The sequence below is a fragment of the Hemicordylus capensis genome, chromosome 6, assembly GCF_027244095.1.
Source record: "Hemicordylus capensis ecotype Gifberg chromosome 6, rHemCap1.1.pri, whole genome shotgun sequence".
In the NCBI taxonomy this organism is placed as follows: Eukaryota; Metazoa; Chordata; class Lepidosauria; order Squamata; family Cordylidae; genus Hemicordylus; species Hemicordylus capensis.
In genome coordinates, this window is record NC_069662.1 from 156,680,890 (window position 1) to 156,702,581 (window position 21,692).

General features: G+C 39.2%; 1 protein-coding gene across 13 annotated transcripts in view; it reads left to right on the plus strand.

Moving 5' to 3' along the window:
• The window catches only part of CNPY1 (canopy FGF signaling regulator 1), a 60,538-nt gene extending 50,108 nt beyond the window's left edge, over positions 1-10,430 (plus strand). For 12 of the 13 annotated variants that reach the window (XM_053258989.1, XM_053258994.1, XM_053258986.1 and 9 more), the window contains 3 exons: positions 1,769-1,972; positions 3,662-3,758; positions 9,360-10,430. In XM_053258989.1, coding sequence (XP_053114964.1) covers positions 1,769-1,972; positions 3,662-3,758; positions 9,360-9,397 — 339 coding nt within the window. In that variant the 3' untranslated portion in view covers positions 9,398-10,430. The remainder of the gene's footprint in view (positions 1-1,768; positions 1,973-3,661; positions 3,759-9,359) is intronic. The other variant, XM_053258988.1, reaches the window with a different exon arrangement.
• The last annotated feature ends 11,262 nt before the right edge of the window (positions 10,431-21,692 follow it).

Here is a 21,692-nt window from a genome sequence, read left to right on the forward strand (position 1 = left end):
ATTACTGGTTTTCTAAAAGAAGTACCAGAAAGAAACAGACAAGCCTCTCCTTGTTTTATTTTCACCTGGAACCTAAACATAAGAAAGCAAGTTCCCTTAAAATCAATGGAATTTAGTTCCAAATAATGTCAGAATATTTGACTTTTAAAATCCAAATCATACTGATGGGTGGGGTGTATATTGCATATTTCACATAATTTTTGAACCATCCTCTCTCTCTCTCTCTCTCTCTCTCTCTCTCTCTCTCTCTCTCTCTCTCTCTCTCCACAAACACACACATTTTGAATAGACTGCCAGATTTATAGATTGCCTTCCAATATGGCTCTTGCCATTTGCATTCAACATCTGCAATTAGTTTCTAATTAATAATTTTATTATGCTCTTTTTCCTCCTGTAATCTAATGTGCAGTGTTTACCTCTTGTTCACCTTTTCTTTTTTGGTTCTCCCAGATTCCCTAAAAAAGTTAATTCCAAATATAAGATGGGGTTGGGGTTAGAGAGGAGAAAGTATCATAAAAGGCCTAGTTTAAGGAGCACAGGAGGTGGGGCTGTGGAGGAGCAGTGGGGAAGGGACTCTAAGCTTTAATTTTAATTCTCCTGCCTTTATTTATCTGATTTGTAGCCAGATGGTGGTGAAGCAATGAAACCCTTTGTGTAAATGGAGCACACATATGAAAGTGCTTCTGTAATGTAATCATTGAGACCGGAAGGGTTCATACTGAGTCTGAAAAGAGACAATGGAGACTGGATATATCAACATTGCAGAAATCGAGTTCATTTGTGATTCAGTCCCTTTGACTATGGTTGTCATGAAAACTTCCTACTTTGATCAGTAGAGGGTGGAGAGGGGGAAGAATCTTCTAAAGGCCCAAGGATGCAACCCCCAGTTGTTTACTGTGCACTTGGCTTCAGTTCACGCCCCCTTCCGGAAGAAGCAAGAGGGATAGGCACATCTTGCACCTTGACCTGTCTAGACGGGGGAGAAGTTTTTTGTCCCTGTTTCCAAGGGCGAGGGGTGCTCTTTGACCCCTGAAGCACTAGCTGTGGAGACTTTTGCTAAGCATGTAGGTAGTGTCTAAATGTTTCCGCTGAATTCTTGCTTAATTCTGAAGGAAGAGGAATGGCTGAAGACATGGACCAGCTGTTTGGAAATAAAGCTTGAAATAGTAGAACCTGGGAGAAGTTAAATTTTGTAAGCGATTATTTTCTTTGCATAAACCCCTGGGAGGCATTAAACAGCTGCATCTGAGTTGACGAACAGCAAGTAAGACAGACCAACTGAAGGATGGGGGTGGGGTGTGTGTGGAGGGACTTTGTAGAAACTCTGCTCCAGTTAAAGAAACAAAGCTGACTCCAGCCAGAAAGCTTTCAGGGTTGCGTCGAGAAAATATTGCCCAGAAAAAGATGCTGTTTCTCTCTTTATTTGCTGTGTCTTGCACATCTTCTTTTAGCACCAAAATATGCTTTAAAGATCTAAATGCTTCTAATGGCGAATTGTGTTGTTGCAGTCTAAAAGGAATGTTTTGTCGAAGCTTTAGATGTTTCATTTTTCCAAGTGTCGTCTTAGATTCAGCTGACATTTTTAATTATGGATGTAATATAATATGGGCCACTAATTATGCAGATACGGAGGAGATTTGGTGACATTGTTCCTTTCCCTCAATCTGTTTAAGACACCTCTTCTGATACAAGCTCATATTTTGCTTTTGTGGTGTTTACTTTTTTTTTTTTTTAAGATGGGTATATAATATTTTCCCCTTTCATTTAGGTACCTTTTGCAAAGTCAGAGACCTTCTTAACGGATGTTTTGGAAAAGATCTGTGATCGGATGAATGATTACCAACTTCAAGATGATCCAGTAACACAGAAAAAGATATTCAAGAGATATGCTCCTAGGAAGGATGAGCCGATATATGCAGAATATAAAAAATACTTTTTTTATTCTGATGCTTATAAGCCCTTGAAATATGCGGTAAGACAACATAATAAACTGGTGACATTTCAGGCTGAATTGCTATTAGCATAATGTTTGATACTCTATATTAAATCACTTCATTCAGTGTCAGCCCATCTTGTTGCAGGCTCTGTGCTGGTTTATCTTAAATAATAATAATAAATAGTATGGTGTGGTGTACAGGTGGAGAATCATTGCATATGTATCTAAATATTCTCTAGCACGGCAGTTCAGTTGCCTAGATTGATGCTGTTACTGTCCATTTTTATGCTATGGGTCTCCCAAGCAATACTCTTTTTTAAAAATCCATTTTACTGGCATTTGGTTTCAGTGATATAAATCAGTTCCAAAAAAAATCTCTGTTGCTTTTTCCAGTAAGAGGTAGGCAACTGTGATGTTTGGTTCATCAACCCAATTAATACTAAGATCATTTCATATACGTATTACTGGGCTGGTGGAAAAGGAAAGGTATCCTCTTTCTATTTCTATTTCTTAGGCTTTGTTGAAAGGGAACCTAGATGCTAAGCTAGAACAAGGGCCTATAGCTGGTTGAAGCAAGAGTGTCACTCAGACCTCAAGCCAGCCTAGCGCCACTTTGTCGCTTGATCAAATAGTACATAATATTTCTGTTGAGGCATCAAGCATCAAGGAATGTTCACTGTAAAACAGGAAAAAAGTAAGAAAAAGAGGGGAAGTCAGTAATAGATTTGCATCCTGATGTACGGAAGCACATGCCGTTGTTTTCAAGAGATTACATCGAGGCAGTCATATGTTTAGGATTGGGGTTCAGATGTGATTTTAGCGACACGTGAATCTGGAAGCAGTATCAGCACTCTCTGTAAAATCATTTGTGCTCCAGTTCAATTGCTCTTGCTTTCTATGAGAGGTTAAAGGCAATTCTTGCATTGCAGGATCCTCAGTGTTTGGATTAATGTGCTAAAACTGTATACTCATCTCTTTATGGCATCTACCAGCTTTAAGCTTTGTAGCTGGGTGAAAGCTGGAATCTGTTGTCATAGATTTTTGGCCTCCTGACTCAAATGCTTCTTTGTTTTTATGTTCAAAATGTATTTCGTGGCCCTTTGCTACTTTGCCATGATCCAGTTTGGAGTTGGGGGAAGAACAGCTGACACCCATTACGTAGGAACAAAATGGCTGAGCAAAGTGTTACTCTCTGCTGCCCAAAGAGACTCATCGGGAGCAGCGCTCATTGCTCAGAATGCCCCAACCCCAATTGGTACCTGAGGTCCCAGTCACTGGTCGTATCCAGCATTTTGAAGGTCACCAGAATTTTGTAAAAGCTGGGACCAAGAGGTTTTTTAAAAAAATCTTTGCATACTGAGTATACTGGTATATTTTTTTATAAGATTTAATTGAACCTTTTCAGCTAATGGTGTTATAATGAGAGCAACTAGCTTTAAGAGGAAACAGGCACAATTTGAGTGTAACTCTTATTTATTTTTTAAAAATCTCATCATGCAAGGGTCCCCCGCCCCGCCGAAAAATGGAACCTGAATTAGCATATATTGAAATCACAACATACTGTTAATTATTATTATAAAGGAAAACACACACACAACTGATTGGGATGTTGCACAAGTAAACTGTTCTAAATAGGATTCTTGACATTGTACTCCTTTTCTGCTCTGTGTAAATGGTCTTGTTTAGTTCTTTGCTAGAGAGCGACTATTTCCCCCCCTCTTTCAGTGTGAAACTATCATAGAACAGTATGAAGATGAAATATTCTCACTTATCGCCCAGGAGGCAGACTTTCTGGCTGACAAGCTGTGCATTGAAAAATCAGGTACTGTGTCTGATGTAACATGTGCTCTCTCTCAACAGCATCTCTTTCCCTCCCTTCCCCCTCAACCTAGTTGTATTACTTGGGTGCAGCAAAAGCACTTTGGAAAAATGTTCTGCAGCCTGAATAAGCATTGACACTGCACTGCCATGCAGGAAGGGTGGACAGTGGGTTCTTTCAAATGGATGTAGCATCTGCTCTTAAATTCTTTCTAAATATGCTACCATATTGCACTATTATACATGCGTGAGCTGTATATTTTCTTTAAGCATTATAGGTGCTGTGTGTGTGTGTGTAGGTATATCATCTTATGTATTTTTATAAATAATCATAACACACAGAAATATCCCTTAGGTACAGTGCTCTGCCATCCAGAGCCATTGACACCAATGGCAAAAGAACTACTAATTCTAATGGCGATGGATTCCATCCAGACTTTATTTTTAGCAAGGCTCTTTTGTGATGTCTAGATTCCTGAAACAAAAATGGGACTAGGTTGATTTCTGCTCAGATAACTGTTCAAAGTCCCCTTTTTACAGCTAGAGATTTTGATGCTTTTGCTTTGTCATCTGAAATAAATTGTTTGCTCTTCCAGAAGTTTCTAACTGGGGGGGGGGGATGTGTGGATAAATAGTTATCTGTCAGTAAAGCTGAATCATTTTGCTGTCCATCCACCTCAATTTTAATATTATATCATGGCATTTAAGATCAAGGAGGACGTCCTGCTTTAACTCCCACCCCCATCTCCCTCTTGCCAAATTCTAACTAGATCATCACTTTTGAATAAAAAATATTCTAGAAATAAAGAGTGGGTGACTGGGTTATGTGTGAAAATGTTGATCTAAGAAGCAGTGCTTGTAATATTAATGCAGGTTTTTGAGGTTCAAAAGATCTAATAATAATTGTGAGTATAAGGGACGTTTATGATATGAGAGGTAAAAGCTGGCAGAACTTGAGAAGGATTCATAGAAGTTTAAAAAAAGTAAATATTTCAGAAGACTGGAAAAGTCAGTTAGATTGCCCTCCTTGCCACACACAGAGATAAATTATTTAAAATGAGAGCTTTTCAGCAGTGCTCCTTGGGATCACGTTATAATGTATATTGCTTCCTTTTAATATATTGGAAACAACAGTCAGCAAAGAGCATTTTTAAAACTGTTATGGTCTTTCAGTGTGTATCATGCAGTTGCCATGCTCTTCCTTTACTCTCAAAGTTCCTCCTCCACAAGCCGTATAGAGATAAAGAGGAAAAGAAATCACAGAGCAAGAAAAACTGGATGAATTGTATAAGTAAATTTTCTCCATCATATTGATCTAATGCTCAAACTTGCCTGTAGCTTTAGTGGGAAGTAAATTTGCTGTCACATAGAACCCAAAAGCATGCTGAAAGTTGCATGTTTATGTTAAGAAGCTATATAATGAATTCTCTTTCCAGGAGCATCTGACAAAGTATGTTTTTGCTTATGACTGCTCATGCTAAAATAGGTTAGTTAGGCTACTCTCTGTAGCCTAACACAGGAGCAAGTCCTACTGAATGCAATAAGACCTATGTTGAAGCAAGCATGCATAGGATCAGGATGCTAATCTCTAGATTTCTTTGTCTCCTTTGCTAGCTAGTTTCAGAAACAATGGTTATAAAAGCTTATTCAGTTTATATAGCTTATAAGAGTGTATTACTAGCTCTCAAAATGATTCTCCACATTTCACTTTCTTGAAACAACCCCCGATCAATCAGTTGAGATTATTTTACTTCCTTCCCAATCCTGGAGGCTAACTTCCAAGTAATCATATTTAGGATTACGGAGTTATACTATGATTCTAAGCGTACTTAATTGGAAGTAAATGCTACTAAAACAGATGGATCATCAAGGAGAGGTTTAGGATTGTGCAGAAATACGACTGATACTGAAAGGAAGGGCGGGCCTTGTGTTAGCTAGAGTCTCAAATATTTGGTCGTGCAGAACAACCGAAAGTACTTTGCAAAAGAAAACATAAACTAAAAAGGTTTACAGTGTTTACTTGGACAGGGAATGAGAGGAAACAAGGAAATACAGTGGTAGAATAGAGCAGTCCTTGTGTTTGACCTTGTAAAACCTCACAGGACTACAAACATGGCAGCCAAGCTAAAAAGGAACCCCAGAAATGTAGCCAGCCACACTATGTTTTCTATAGAGGAAGAATCAATGATGTTTTATATGAGGAAGGAGAAAAAGACTCAACCTTAAAAGGAACATCCTAATTCAAACTTAGAGAGAGATTTTAAAAAATAGAAGCCAAGGCATATATATTGCAAATTAATTCAGATCCTCATCATCATCATCAATGAGAGGGGATAAAACTGCTTAGCTTTAGGAAAACCAAGGAGCTCTGCTTACTGCTGGTGGAGAAGGAATCTGATTCCAAATTGGCAGGAGAATCACATTTGGCAAGAAGAGAAGAATAAAAGTGAAGTTCTCCAGAAACCGCTACACAGATATGTTGCACAGAAGGAGCTAAATGACAAGCTGTGGTGCAATCCTTATGTATTTTGAACACAGATAATTCACTTCCCATCTTGTTTGTTTGTTTATTATTTCCCATCTCTAGTGTGGCACAGCTTTAGTTAGTATGAACTTGTTTTCATGTTGGCAGTCCATCCCATCTGTTCACAGTTTGTGTAGGAATACACTCAATACTATTTTAAATGCACATGTAGCTTTAGAAAAATGAGCATTTTCAGTAACACAAATGGTTTACAAAAAGACATTGCCTATGGCATCTGATTATGGGGCTGTAACTTTCACTGGAAAGCAAAATGCAAACTGTGATCAGTGTATGAATATTTTGAAGTATTTTGCAAAGCACAATTCAGGGAATATGATGAATCTGGGGTGGCCCATAGAAAGATAACTGGCAATTGAATTAATTAATTAATTAATTAATGTACGTCTTCTGTTGTATGTATGAAAAATATGTTTCTCACAAGGCATATATAAGGGATATTGAATGGTTTCCCTAGGAAGATATGCTACCATCATGTCAAATTCAGCACAGCAGACCTTTTACTAGAAAGCTATTCCGGTGTTTCGGTACATGTTTACATGACATTTGCATTTCTTGTTTGACTAAAGAGCAGAAAAACTTCAATGAGGTGTGTTAAAATGATGAAACTGTTTGATATAGACAACCATGGATCCATTATCTGTCAACAGTTTTCTTTGATCTCACTCAAAATCTTTATACTACACTTTTTCACAGGCAAGGAATCAAAAAGGATAAAACACAGTTTTTTTAACATCCTTTTGTGGGGTTGCTTCCCTACCCCGGCCCCATGCCTCAGCTTAAGGAGCTGGGAACTGTTTCTCAAATGGAATATCTATTTTTGTCTCCCAGCCATCACTAGCAGTTGAAATATACCATAAGATCAATGATATTATAGAAGTGTTGAGATGTCTCAGGATGAGCTGCTGTGCCTTGATGTATCAAATGGCTGGTCTAAAAGGTTTGGGAAGCACGGGCAGGGGAGGAGCACCGGCTTACGTAAATGACCAACTTTGCCAAGCCATCCGTTTTCCTGTTGACACTTTACAGAGAGTCATGGCAATTGTGCTGTATACAAGGTTCAGGATTTGGAAACAGCCAGATATATTCTCGTTAACGTATGGACTTCTGTCAGTTGATTTAACATTGGAATACAATACACTGCTGTAGCTCCCACTTGCCCCCAAAGTTATCATTAAGGTAACTTAGAGACTTCTGTTATAATAATCCTCTTCACATGCTTATAGCGCTGCAAAATTATTCTCTTTGGCTGAAATTCTCCATTCGCATCCCAAAGGTGAATTTATTTATGTAGAAAGCTTGAGCAGAAACCATTCATGCATTTTTGAGTTGCACAAGGGCAGAAAAATATATCTATTCAACTATAAAAGCTTGAGGTTTACTCTCACTTCTCCCCACTATCAACCTTACTGCAACATGTCTATTACTCCTCTAACAGCAGAGATTTCATAGTTGATGCTATCCAGGTGACTAGTCTTCACTGAGAACAGCTTTTCAGGATAATTTGCCAAACCCAAAGCAGTGCAACAGAATTCTGTACTGCTACAGAATTGTGTTCTGTAAACAGTACAACTCTGTTTTGTACACCTGAAGTATGCTAAAAATTCCCACAGCATTGTGATGCATCGTCTAGCACTGGGAAATAAAGAGAATGTTTTATCTCAATTGATGTATTTGTTAAATGAAAACTTACACATGTTTATAATTATCTTTCCTTTCCAAGACAACTTTGGAAATTCCTGGTAAATTGATAGTGTTTTCAGTATACCCATCTCCTACAACAGATTATGTTAATCCAAGCTTTGCAGGGACAAATATACCAGCCATACTGGGAAGCTCTTGGTACAGAATCAGGTCCAGAATAAGTTGGTCTTTTCGTTTATTTCCCTCTTTCATATTAATAACCATTCAAACTTCTATTCTGAACTCTTAAAAGTTAAAGTTAACTCTTAAAACCCCTGCTAACTTGGCAAAGAGGCACTTTTTAACATGGCAATTCTCTTTATTTAGCAGGGGGAGAGTAACTGGCCCGATCCACCCCCAGCACAGTACCTCCAGTGACTGTTGCTGGTGTGTGTCTCTCTTATGTTTCTTTTTAGATTGTGAGCCCTTTGGGGACAGGGAGCCATCTTATTTATTTATTATTTCTCTGTGTAAACCGCCCTGAGCCATTTTTGGAAGGGCGGTATAGAAATCGAATAAATAATAATAATTATTATTATAAAAGGAAAGGCAAATCAACAACAGAATTCCATATATTCACTTTGGCTAGCTGGAGCACCTAAAAAAAACTAGCGTGTTGCCAAGGAAAAGATTTAGTCTAGTCTAAGTTCTCTTGTCAGAAAAGCCCATTCCTAACCATGTTTACTCAGAAGAAAGCCCCATTGATTTCCATGGGGCTTCCTTCCAAATAACTAGGTTAGGATTGCAGCCATAATTTTCAAAAACTGTCCAATGTTAGAGATATTTGCCATCAGAGTTTAGAGACTGCTTAATATGTCTGTGTCTAGAAAACTCTTCCTGTACAAAGCTCTTGAACTATATAATTTAGGGCAAAATTCTCCATATAGGTCTGTGCAGTGAAAACACCAAGACAATTCTGGAACTCATAATAGAGGGGAATGACCACTTCAGATTGAGTTTGAAATGTTTGCAAGATTTCCCACTGCTACAATTTGCACAGATTTCATAGCTATCAGTTACCTGAAGTATTCACTTGAAAAATTCTTAAATTTTTTAATATACATGTAACAGAAGTATAAAGATGTGAAACCTGCCACCTCCTATTTTTAAAATTTGACTTCTCTTTTTAAAAGAGATGTTTCAGGTCACCAAAAAAAAAAAAAAAGTAATAAGCAAAGTAATAGCACAAGTCTTCCGATGAACCTATGATTTGTGTGTAGTTCATTTGTCCAATATGTTTTATTTAGCTATAACCATACTGAGTAATTTATTACGATCAAGAGATTTTGGAGCATGGATAAATTGAAAAGTTGTGCAATTGTAAAATAATTTAATTGTTGAATGTTTTAATGATGCATACATTTCTCTTCTCTTGTTCAGGTCTTTGTCCAAAGCCTGATGCACACGGTGAGCTCTAGGAGAACAGTCATCTGCTAATATTACAGCTGAAGAACATCTATGGAAATATCCCCACAGTCTGTGCCTTGCATAAACGTTTATCTTTGCTTGCTTTTTAAAAAATGTATCCACCTAAAAACTGTCTGTGATTTTTTCTTTTTCTTTGGCAGACTGATATATTAAATTGCCACTACTCCACACCATTTGTTGAGGACACTGGACTGGAACTTCCTTAACTAGAATGGTCAGAGGTGAAACTCCTTCCCATTATGAGGTTGTTGCATCCTAAACTAATTTCTGAGAAACCCAGGGCCTGTTTGTAAGAGGGTTTGCAAGTCTGGTCAGCAGGATATTGCCTATTGATTAGCAAAATATATAGAGGATTGGCGATGCTTAGACGTTATGGTAACTGTGTGGTGTCATTCTGTCGTTTTAGCTAATGACCGATTTCCAAGGACTTGGAATATGTATAAACCAGCCTTAAAATAAGAGAATGTTCAAAGAGTAGTCATCTTTGGTGACTATGCAGTGGTGTGGTCACACCAAAGAGTGGGGCCACACCTGTGTAAGTGAATGCTGAACCACTCCCTTTAGCTGTAAACAAGCCCCATGGCAGAAAGCAGAGGTTTTACAAACCTGTACACTATCTTTTAGAAATGATGTGACTTAGAGGGACTCATTTGGTTTAGGAGCAAACCACTGCCTTAGCATTTTCAGACCTGAATGTCAGAATGTCAGAAGAGAGACGTGTAGCAAAAAGTCAATCAAAAAGCTGACTATCTCATCCAGTGGGAAAACCTACCTGGGCCATATGGCAGCTGCGATCAAAACAAACAAAAAGGTGGAATCTTATTTAACATGCTTACTGTAATAAATTGCAATCAGATTGTAAGTAAGCTGGTTGAATGAGGAAATGTCAGAACACCCCTGATGCTCCTTGCACCAGTAAACCGTGTCTAATAATTTGCTTTGACTGGGAGGTATTTTATTACCAACATGCAATGTATTTGTTTGTCATTTTCAACACTTTATAATAAAAAAAGCTCTCTCTCATTGAGTAGTTCTTGCTTATAGGTACTATCAAACTTTTCTCACTTTTGGGTAATTTTTTTTTTAATGTTCAAGTATCTTCTAAGCATCAATAAAATCAAATTGATGGATTATGGATCAGATCACACACTGATATCCCATAGTTTTAAACAGGTTTAATATGCAAATTACAATCCATAATTTGAAATATGAGATTTCCTGGTATGAATTTCTCATTGGAAATCCAACTTTGAAAAACATACATTCTATACAGATTTGTTTAGTGGTAAACTGGGAATTTAATCGAAATTCTTATTAAGTAAAATATGTAGTGTAAGAGTTCAAGAATTTTAAAAAATGAAGAGGCCATCTTTAGAAATGCTAAATAATAACTGAAGATGTCAATGCTAAAATTTCAATAAGATGAGTATATAAAGTGCCATGCTATATCAAGATCAAAAGCCCATACATGTTTCATTTAAAATACTTTATTCCTTGTAATCAAATTTCCTCTGATGCCTTTACCAATGTTAATATTTGCAAAATTTACAGCACACGCCTATACGTATTTACAAAGAAGCAAGCCTCACTGTGTTCAATGAGACTTCCTCCCTAGTGTTTAGGATGGCAACCTTAGGACGGCAGTGACTGATTTCCTTTAAAAGTAACTACGTTTAGGGCGGAAACATGTAAGTATGCTATATCTGAGACAAAGGCAACATCTTGCCACATTCATGCATTGTTAACTTTTAGTAATTTGTTTCTACTGGAACCAGTAACCTACTTTATATCTATAGTAAGATTTCTGTTGTGCAATGTACAGTCCTATCTGGAGTCTTCAAAGTCGCAGATGGTAAATTTACAATGTCTGGCAGTCTGACCCTGATCTTATTAATTGGAAGTAAGTCCCACTGATACCAATGGACATACCTCCAAGTAATACCTCAATTTAGGGCTGAGGTATTAGTCACATTGCAGTGAATTGGAACACGTTGACTTACATTCTACCTATTTTGGTTTAACTGGATTGTGTAACATCTGAGCCATAGACCTCCAGCTCTAAGTACATTTACTTGGAAACAAGTTCACTTAAAATCAGTGTGGCTTACTTTCAAATAAATATGTTTTGAATCAGGTTACAATCCTGACCCTAGATGATAGGTTATGATCATGCACCTAGTTCCAAACAGGCAGAGCTCATTGAAACCTTTATACATGTAAGTCGGACCTGAGCTGGTGCCTTAATGTTCTCTTTAGCAGTGTCTTTTATCCTTTTATTTACAGGCAACATTTTCTTACATTTATATTCTTCCTTTGCCTACTCAAGTAACTTTCTATTGTCTAGCTCAGGAATTGACATTAACTTTATTTCTTTCATTGAAACCATACATTGGGGGTTAATTAGTCAGGTTTCTATTCTGTTGATTAACAAAAGTGAACACGCCAGTCAGTTTGAGGACTTTAATTTTGACATGAAACTAGTGTGCTTAGCAAATACCTCGAATATGGAAAAGAAACAGAGAGGTTTCCAGTTGGCTTCATTTAGACAAACAGAGCTGGAAACTCTGTCCCTATTCATGGTGGATGGAAAATTAAATGGAAAGGGGTCAAATTGCTTCCTTCACACTTCATGGAATCCTATTGATTTTTAGGGCAAAGATAAGGAAAGAACTTACCCAAAATCTATATTTTCTATATATTATAAAGGGGCATAATCAACTTGAAATCTCATCAGTTTATTTTAATTAGTTAGAAGTGGTCTCAGTATCCCAATTACTAGTTTGGGGAATGGTTAAATCATCATTTTTCTCTCTCTTTTAAAGAGACCCCTCCCATCATTCCTCCCATTGCCGCTCTTTGAATGATCCATCCAAAGTCAAGGGAGCAATCCAATCTGTGGGGAAAAACAGACTATATGACTGCACATAGTAAAGCCTGTCAGATATACAAAGTAAACCAGCTGAAGGGGTAAACAGCGCAAAACCTTCTTCCCTGTCTGCCTGTCCTAGTCATTTTTGACTTTACAGTTGTCAGAAAAACAGTACCCGATGATAGTACGACTGAATATATATTTTCCTAAAGGGCGACTTTTGAGATGTTGATATTGGGTTTATGCTTTCTTTATTGGCTAAATACTGGAGATCCTTCATGATACACTTGCATACTTACAGGATATGAATGAAAAATCTAACCCTGGGTCTGCTTTGTTTATCACTGTATGTTCAGTCTCCTCACCTAGTCTTCAGGCCATGCCTGCAGTGGCAAGTCAATACAATTTCAACTGGGCTACAAGGCAGGCATTGTGTGCAGCTCTTTAGAATGGTTGATTGTGTCTTAAGGAACATTCTTCATGTCCTCTTTGAAACATTACTAGATGACTTGCAGCATTATTCTCTGGAAAATACATAAAATTATGACAGTGACCTACTTTTACACCATTGTGTGAATGCAGTTGAGGTCAATCCAGTTACTCTAGCACAGATCTGAGCCCAATTACTTTTAGTAATGTAAGACATGAGTGTGCATAAGCATGCCTTAAGTAGTGTTGCCACCTTTGAACCTGGTAAATTAAGGGTGGTCCAGCCATTTACTGCATCAGTGAGACAAACTGAGCAGTATATTTGGAGGCTTATTCCAACCACATGAATATGATGAGTATTATCTAAACACATCATTTTGGTTATTAAATAAGAAGTTGGGAAACTGATCACTAATGCTTGATAGAAATCAGAGTAATTATGCTACACAGCACATCACATTTCAACAAAATAACCTACTATCAATAATTGCAGGGGGCAGTTTGATAAGAAGCTTGCTGTTTTCTGTTACCCTTCGGTTCAGGGGTGTAGCTATAATTGAGTGAATGGGTTCAAAGAACTTGGGCCCCCCAGCTCCTGAGGGCCTCCTAGCTCCACCCCTCCCTATTTTCTTCATTATCTCCCTCATTCTGAGGGGCCACTGGAGAGCGTAGCGAATGCAGGCCCCCTCGCCCCTAGCTTCAGTTTTGGAAACTGAAGTGCTTCAGTTTTGGAAACTGAAGACAGGGTTGACTAAAATGTGTTTTCTTCACAAAAAGTACAGACATACTCTGTCTGTAATAAGTATCCTGCATGGTATGGCTACCATATTTCTTCCCAAGAGCTCTTGTACAGAGCAAAAAGCAGAGCAGAAATAAACATTTCAGAGTTGTGAGTTTTCAGATGTGGATGTGTGTGCTATGGCGGATTAACGTAGTAGCAAATGTAGCATTTGCTACAGGCCCTGCATTTTCGAGGTCCCCACGCGCCCGGCTTCCAACTGGGAATTAAAGTTAAAACTTTACCTGTTTTATTTCGTCCATGTTAGATAAAATATCCCTTTTCTGCTAAATGTGCCTTTTAAGAGAAGGCCCAGCACAGCATTTGTCCAGTGGCTTTTGCTGGTGCCTACCACATTTTTCTTTTTAGAGTGTGAGCCCTTTGGAGACAGAGAATCATCTATCCACTCTTTATTTTTCTATGTAAACCACTTTGAGAATTTTGATTGGAAAACGGTATATAAATGTTCACTGTTGTTGTAGTAAGTGTGAGTTTGTGGCTTGGTCTCCCATACTCCAAAATAAAGCAAATGAAAAAAAATTGAATTACTTTACTATGCAAGTAAATCATTTATGTTTTAATATTTATGTGCATTTTTTTAAAATTCAGGGCCCCTTTATAGCATATGCTACAGGCCCTGCACTAGCTTAATCCGGCCCTGTGTGTGTGCCCCTCTCTTTTTAAAAAAAGCAGAAATGGCCCTTTGCCAGCCATATACCATTATTAGGGCTAGGAGAGATCGACATTTATACTCATGAAGCTGTTCCTTTAGCTAGCATTTTAGAGAAACATATTTAAAATCTTGCAGCCACTGGCTGACATCATGAAAAAACATTTCCATCATTTTCCTCATCATATTAGCCATTCTCTTTAAAACTAAATGTATTTATCCATCAGTCAGAAAGGTTGTATATAACAAAAGTCAAATGTTGGCTGTCTTGCATAAATTAATTAACAGGCTCTGTTAAAGACATACCAGCATTACTTAGGGAATCCTAGTTGCCAATTGAAGGCTGTGGTCCTAAAGCACTTTTCTTTGGAAGTCATTTGTATTGAAATTAATGGGACTTACTAATGGGATTGGAGTTGGGCAACTGCTTTCTTAACAGTGCTATTCCATGCATATTTACTTGTAAGTAAATCCTACTGATTTAACTGGACTTGCTCCCTAGTAAGTGTGTATAGCAGTGCAGGCTTAATCAACGTACTAGTAAAAAAGGTTCCTTGGAGTCAGTAGGACTTATTTGCAAGGATATTAGGGAAACGTGTGTAAAGATGGACATGGCAAACTCAGTAACTGCTGTGTAAAAAACTGTCTGCTTAATTCACAATAGAATGTTTGGTTCCATTTTACTAATAGTTTGTTTATTTATGCATCAGGAGATTCATATTTTTATGAATCTTTTCATAAATATAAATATTTTTATGATTTTTTAAGATTGTGAGTCCTTTGGGGAGAGGGAGCCATTTTTTGTTTGTTTATATCTATGTAAACTGCTTTGGAAACCTCTGTTGAAAAGTGGTATATAAATATTCGTTGTATTCATATATTCTTCTGTTTTATAGCTGCTTCCTTCATAAACATGAAGTCGTCTTCACTTAGTTTAACTAAAACTTTATTCAAAAACAACTCCATTTTTCTCCTCCTTTTCCTCCCTGACTCCACCCAGCACACTCTCTACTGGATCCCCACTGGGACAAACTTCTAAAAATCACAAAACATAAAAGATTACTAGATATAATACCTAATTTTCCAGTTTCAAAAATGAAAATTTTCAAGGTGGCTTCCATAACAAGCCAGTTAAACCATTTTTTAAAAAACCCAGTAATCAATCAGTAATAAAAAGAGCACAAACACAAAACAGCACATTACATTTTTTAAAAGTCAATAAATAACAAAAACAAATCAAAAGCTTCTCAGAATAAAAGTCTCCCATCAATAGCAGAACATTGTCATAGGGTGGGGAAATGAACTTTCCGGATCAAGGGGGTTCCAAGGCCCTCTTGAATGTCCCTGCCCATCATATCTCAGAAGGCTGACGGACAGGCAAAAGGGCCTCATCCGGCAACCATTGCAGATGGGTAGAATCATCTTAAGGGAGACAGGCCATATAGCCATCACAATATGGAAATGTTCATGGTCAAGCTCAGGAGAGAGAGAAATATAATAACAATAATGATGTTCCTGAATAGAAAGCATATGTATTTGTTGCAAACTCATTCAGTTGAACAAACAGAAAAATAAAATAATATTAATGCAAGGAAAGCAGAGGATAGTACAAAAGGACACCATTCTGCTAAGGTCAAGGGAGCTTTGTCCGTTTGCATTTCCAAAATCCCCAGCCACTGTTTTCCTTCAAAACAAAAATGGCAACAGGGTTGGAATTATACACTTACTTTTTAATGGTTGATTTCATTTTCCGCATCAGGTCTATCAGGCAAAGAGCTCAGGTTGCTGTGACTGATATTATATTTAATGTGGATTGATACTGTTTGCTAGGAATGAGCTGCCACCACTGTATTCATATCACTGAGGGATGGATGGTGGGATTGAGCCGAAGGTCCCCAATGGAAAAGATCAATACTTTATTTACTAAGATAAGCCCTAAAAACAAGATTGTTCAATAACAAGTCTTATTATTTTTTTATTTACTCATATTTGTCTCCTGGTGTTCTCCCTCTCCCTCTCCCTCTCCCCCACCTCTCTCTCTCTCTCTCTCTCTCTCTCTCTCTCTCTCTCTCTCTCTCTCTCACACACACACACACACTCACACACACACACACAGTTCCAACACAATTCTTAGAAAACATTTATTAGTCCTGCTGTATTTGGTATCTTATCGACACGAGTCAAAATATGATGGCAGAATATTAACTCATACAGTAGACATCCAGCAATGAATTAAGTTCATCGTAAATTAGGGAAGCCGCATCGAAATGCAATGAAATACTATTCATCACACTTCTGTGTGAAATACTCTGTAATTATACTGAACACAACCATATACAGCATGTTTTGTTATGGTAACTTAACTAGATAATTAGAGCTAAAGTTGTTTGGTTGCTAGCTATCGTTTGTGGATCTCTTAACAACTATGTCAGAATTTAAACACTGTTGCTTAAGGGTAAAGCTGGGGCGACATGCTCTTCTGTGTGTGTGTGGGGGGGGGTAGACCATAGTCTCTACAAAGAAAAGCTAAATTTTGTGCCTTATGCAGATAATTGTATTTATCTGAATAGAAAGTGACTCTGAAAGTGATGCTTTAAAAGATAGAGGCTAACTACGTTATTTAAGAACTATGATCTATCGATTTTATATACCACCTGATATGTGTATTTCTAGGCGGCGTACATAATTTAAAATAACAAATATAAAACAAAGTAAAAACAATTAAAACAATTTCACAGAATAAAAAGTTAAAACAATTTCATAGGATAGTTCTTTCATAGTAGGAAAGAACCAGGGGGAAACCTCATCTTAGATTTGGGTAACTACAATAAATAGACACTGGAATTGGCACATGGTATTCTTGCTAAGGTGCAAATGGCCCAGTGCCCTGGAGGCCCATGGCTGTTGCCCATCTTGCCCCCCCCTGGGGAGGAAGGGATTGGGCCCAGCCAGAAATCAGGGGCACCAGCTGGGTGCAATCCACTCCCTTTGCCATGGTAGGTTTTGTTCAAATGTACCAAGTAGTGTCACAACTACTTGGTACATTGTGATGGCCATTGTGATAGGGGGAACACAGTCGTCCCTGCTGCTAGCCTGCTGAGAATGAAAAAAGCTTGTGTGCACCACCACAAGAAGGAGAAGGGAACCACTGAGGTAGAAGAGAGCATACCTTGCTAAGAACTCCCTCAAATCTAGAGGTGGCTCTTCAAATTAAGGGCGTATTTACTTGTTTGGCATAATTTATTCCGCTCCCTCTGATTATGGGGAGAGGTAAGCAGCTATGCAAGCCACTGAACTCCAGCCCCTGACCCTAGAAATCCAACTGAGCACTCCTCTGGCTTTGGAGATGTCATCTGGTTTTGCCAGCATGTGTATGTTTTTCTTGCACTCCTAAGGGATAGACATTTTCTCCTCCCCTCCCCCAAGACCTTTTCCTGAAAGATCCTTTCTGCTCATTAAAGATCATCATGAGGGGTCGGTCTTAGGGGGGCCACCAGTTCATATGGTGGCAACCTGGGATCGGGCCTTCTCAGTTGTCACCTCTAGGTTGTGGAACATGCTCCCCATGGATATAAGAGGACTGTCTTCCTTGGAGGTCCTCAGGAGAGCCTAAAGACTCATCTTTTTAGCCTGGCTTTTCATGATATCTTGTTTTAGTTTTATGAGTTTTAATCTAGTTTAATTGTTTTTTAATTTTAATTGTATTATTATGTGTGTTTAATTTAATGTAAACCACCTGGAGCCACTTTAGGAAGGGCATTATATAAATTGAAATAATAATAATAATAATTTAAAAAATACAACAATAATTAAAATACAATAAAAATAAAAATACAAGCTACCTGTAGCCAAAAATTGGTGGGACCATAGAATTGAAAAAGTTGAAGAAAATGAAGATGTAAAAATATTATGGGACTTCCGACTACAAACAGACAAACGTCTGCCACACAATACATCAGATATAACTCTAGTCGAGAAGAAAGAAAAACAAGTTAAAATAATCGACATAGCAATACCAGGGGATAGCAGAATAGAAGAAAAAGAAATAGAAAAAATCACCAAATACAAAGATCTACAAATGGAAATTGAAAGGCTGTAGCAGAAAAAGACCAAAATAATCCCAGTAGTCATTGGCGCCCTGGATGCAGTTCCAAAAGACCTTGAAGAGCACCTCAATACCATAGGGGCCACAGAAATCACCATCAGCCAATTACAAAAAGCAACTTTACTGGGAACAGCCTATATTCTGCGACGATATCTATAACAACAGCAACAGTATTGATGATAAAATTCAGCCATCCAGGGTCCTTGGGAAGGACTCGATGTCTGGATAAAACAAACCAGTCAATAACACCTGTCTGACTGTGTAAATAAATAATAATAATGGCATCTGAGATACTCAGAACGCAGAATCCTGCTCATTAACAAATCCTTTAGCGTTTCTGTGCTTGCACAATAATATACGTCTATTGATGTGCTTATGTATTTGCTATATATGTATTCATATGTGGGATATATGCACTGAGGGAGAATCAAGATAGAATTTTTGTGGAATATATGTCTCCACACAGAAAAGCCACACATAGTTTGCTGAATTTCTTAGGTTCTATTCAAAGAAGCTGATTAAAACCCACTGAAATCAATGAGACAACTTAAGTCTCATTAATTTAAATAAGGCTTGATCAAGATTGACTTTCTTTGAATATAGCTCCTTATAGCTGTCACTGCAAACTGCTATGGGGAAGCAGGAGGGTCAGTGTGGAAGGTGTGTGCATTCAACATTATGCAGCCTGTGGTACATGGTGTCCTTTTTCAGGGACTGATTTTTGTGTGTCCAGGTCTGGGCTAACCAAGAACAAGGTAAGCCAACCTTTCTAGTCATGCTCGGGAAAAGAGACAGCGAGATTATTCCCACGATCAGCCAAAATTGGGCTAGGGGAGCCTAGCCCAATTTTGGATGATCATGGGAGCCACCGGGCTCGCAGGGGAGCCCGATTGCCTCCCGGCGGTTATCTCACCTAAGTACCCCTCCCCTTAAACCGGGTTTGCGGAGCGAGGGCTCCACAAACCCGGTTTTTCTGATCATGAGTAGCCACAGCATGGCTCCGCACCATGACTACTCATGAGTAGACCCCCGGAGGGGAGGCAAAAAGCCGCCTCCGGGCTCCGGGGGTCTCTCCAGTATGCCCTGCGTGCTCACACAAGGCATACTGGAGCTTCCAAGGGCCATGTGGCCCCCAAACTCCCCAGCCCCCACCAGCTCCATCACGGAGCCAGTAATCATGTGGGCGGCTGATCCGGCCTCCCAGGGCTCCCACCCTGTGCCTGTGTGCGGGGAAAGCGGGCTTAGCCCACTCTCCCCGCTTAGCTACCCAAACCAGGTCTCACTGATCGTGAGACCCAGCTCAGTGGCTGGGTTCAGCTATAATGCAATACTGCAGTTTGAGCTAGGCAAAGGCAGAATTCAGACGTTACATGGAACCTGAGGTAAAACCATCTCAGGTTGGCCCTGCATGACATGCAAATTATTGGAACCACAGTTGCAGGACTCAACCGTGGTTCTGATTCCTCCCCTGACCCCCCCCCCCACCTCCAGATGAACCTTCAGCTTGAAGTAAGGCACACTTACCAAGCCAAGGGTCTGGAAGCTGGAGAGTTTTGTCTGGTTTAGGCAAGCTGCTCGAACTGGAGTTAAGGGTAGGAAGCTCCTCCTGCTCTTAAACTCCATTGGCTGCTGCGGCTTTCCTTCCTGGGTTGGAGGAAACCAACACAGCCAGTTCCACCCCATTTGTAATCTCCTAGATTGCAGATTGTGATCATGTGGGAGCACGCCAGGGGACTTAGAGGGAAACTGTGGGTCCATTGAACCTGCAGTCAAAAGGTACGTCTGAATGGGCCTTGAGTTAAGAACCCAAACCACAGTTTGAGCTTCCAGACATACTGCAGGCAATCTATAGTTTAGAGCTACTTATCTGCTTTTTTTTCTGAAACCCCTCTGTTCAGGACTCAGCTTCTTAAGTTGATAGTGAGCAGCCCTCTTGTGGAAGAGAAATGGCCCTAACCACGATTTGTCCATGGTCTGGGAACTGTGACATAACTGCAGGTTGCGATTGTGCAACTAAACTATGGTTCATGCTACCAAAGCTGTGTAAGCTATGGTTTGCAAACCACTTTCAATTCAGGTTTCAGAACCTGATTGGCTGGCCCCCAACAAATCACGGTTTGGGGCAAGCTCAGGTTCTGATATTAGAATAAACAATGTTACACATTGGCTGTGTTCTCATGACTGCAATCCCCGGGGGAGGAGACTGCAACCAGGAGCTGCATTCACTCCCAAGAAGCAGTCATGTGAGCAGGGAAATGTCAGGGGGAAGACCAGGGAGTGTGTGTTTCAAGCCATCCCAGTAGTCCAGCACGAGCAGCTGACCTCTTCCACCTGCCATCAAATCCCAGATCACCAATGTCAGCTGCTCACATCAACCTAGCAGGATTGCTGGAAACACACAATGTTTCCCAGATCTCCCTCTAACCTCCCCCCCTCCCCGGTCCCCACTAAGCCGCTTCTCAGGTGTGTGCACGGCTCCTGAATCCCGGCTGGATCCTTCTCTTCCCAGGTTTGCAGTCGTGAGACATGCCCATTATGTCCAAACCCAGTCAGTGTCATTCTATTTGCTACACTAGGAATGGTAAGCAAAGTTAAGAATTGCAACATTTCCCGAAGACAAGAAAATCTAGTACAGTATAGTTTAGAAATCTAGCTTTAAAATGTATGAGGCAAATAGGAAGGAGGCAGATGCATCTGCGTGCATCTCTCAAGTATACATTTACTTATCTTTTTATCATATTACAAAATAAATAAATAAATCCAAATGCATCTTCAAGTGCAGTACACAGGAAGGGGGAGAGGTTTTAAGCAAGGTCAAATTACCTAAGGCAAGACAAGACAGACGACGAGCTACCCGGCTTAAGAGGGCTTTTCTAGGTCACACCAGGTATTGTTGCAAGGCTCTTGATTAACAGCAGAACTACCTTTTATGGATGACAATAAAGGTAAATGCTTCACTGTTTAGAGGAAGATTGTAAGGAGGCTTTGCACTGAGAGGACTGGGGAAGAAGAGAGAGCAAGCGCGAGCAATTCACAAAGCTCATTTAAATGAAATGGGAAAGCGAGGACCTTCTCAGCGCCTTTCAACATATTTACAGGATAGGCCAGTCTAATAGCATTCAGCAATGAATTCTGTTGCCTTCAGGAACAATTGATAAAGATTCTGGGAGCTGCCTGCCCCAGTCTACTGTGGGGAATGTTAATAAACTAGTACCCAAGGACTCCAAAGAGTGTGCAGTGGAATACTGGGAACTAAATGTCAGCTAATTAAGTCGGGCTGAGACCATGAAAGATCTTGTGAGTTAAAAGTTAAATATTAATATCAGTTTCAAACTTTATGAGGAGCTGGCATAGTGGCAGGAGCGAGGAGGGGGAGCACAAAGTAGATTCTTGACATTTTATATTGCTAGCTAACCGTATCGCAGTATTCAATA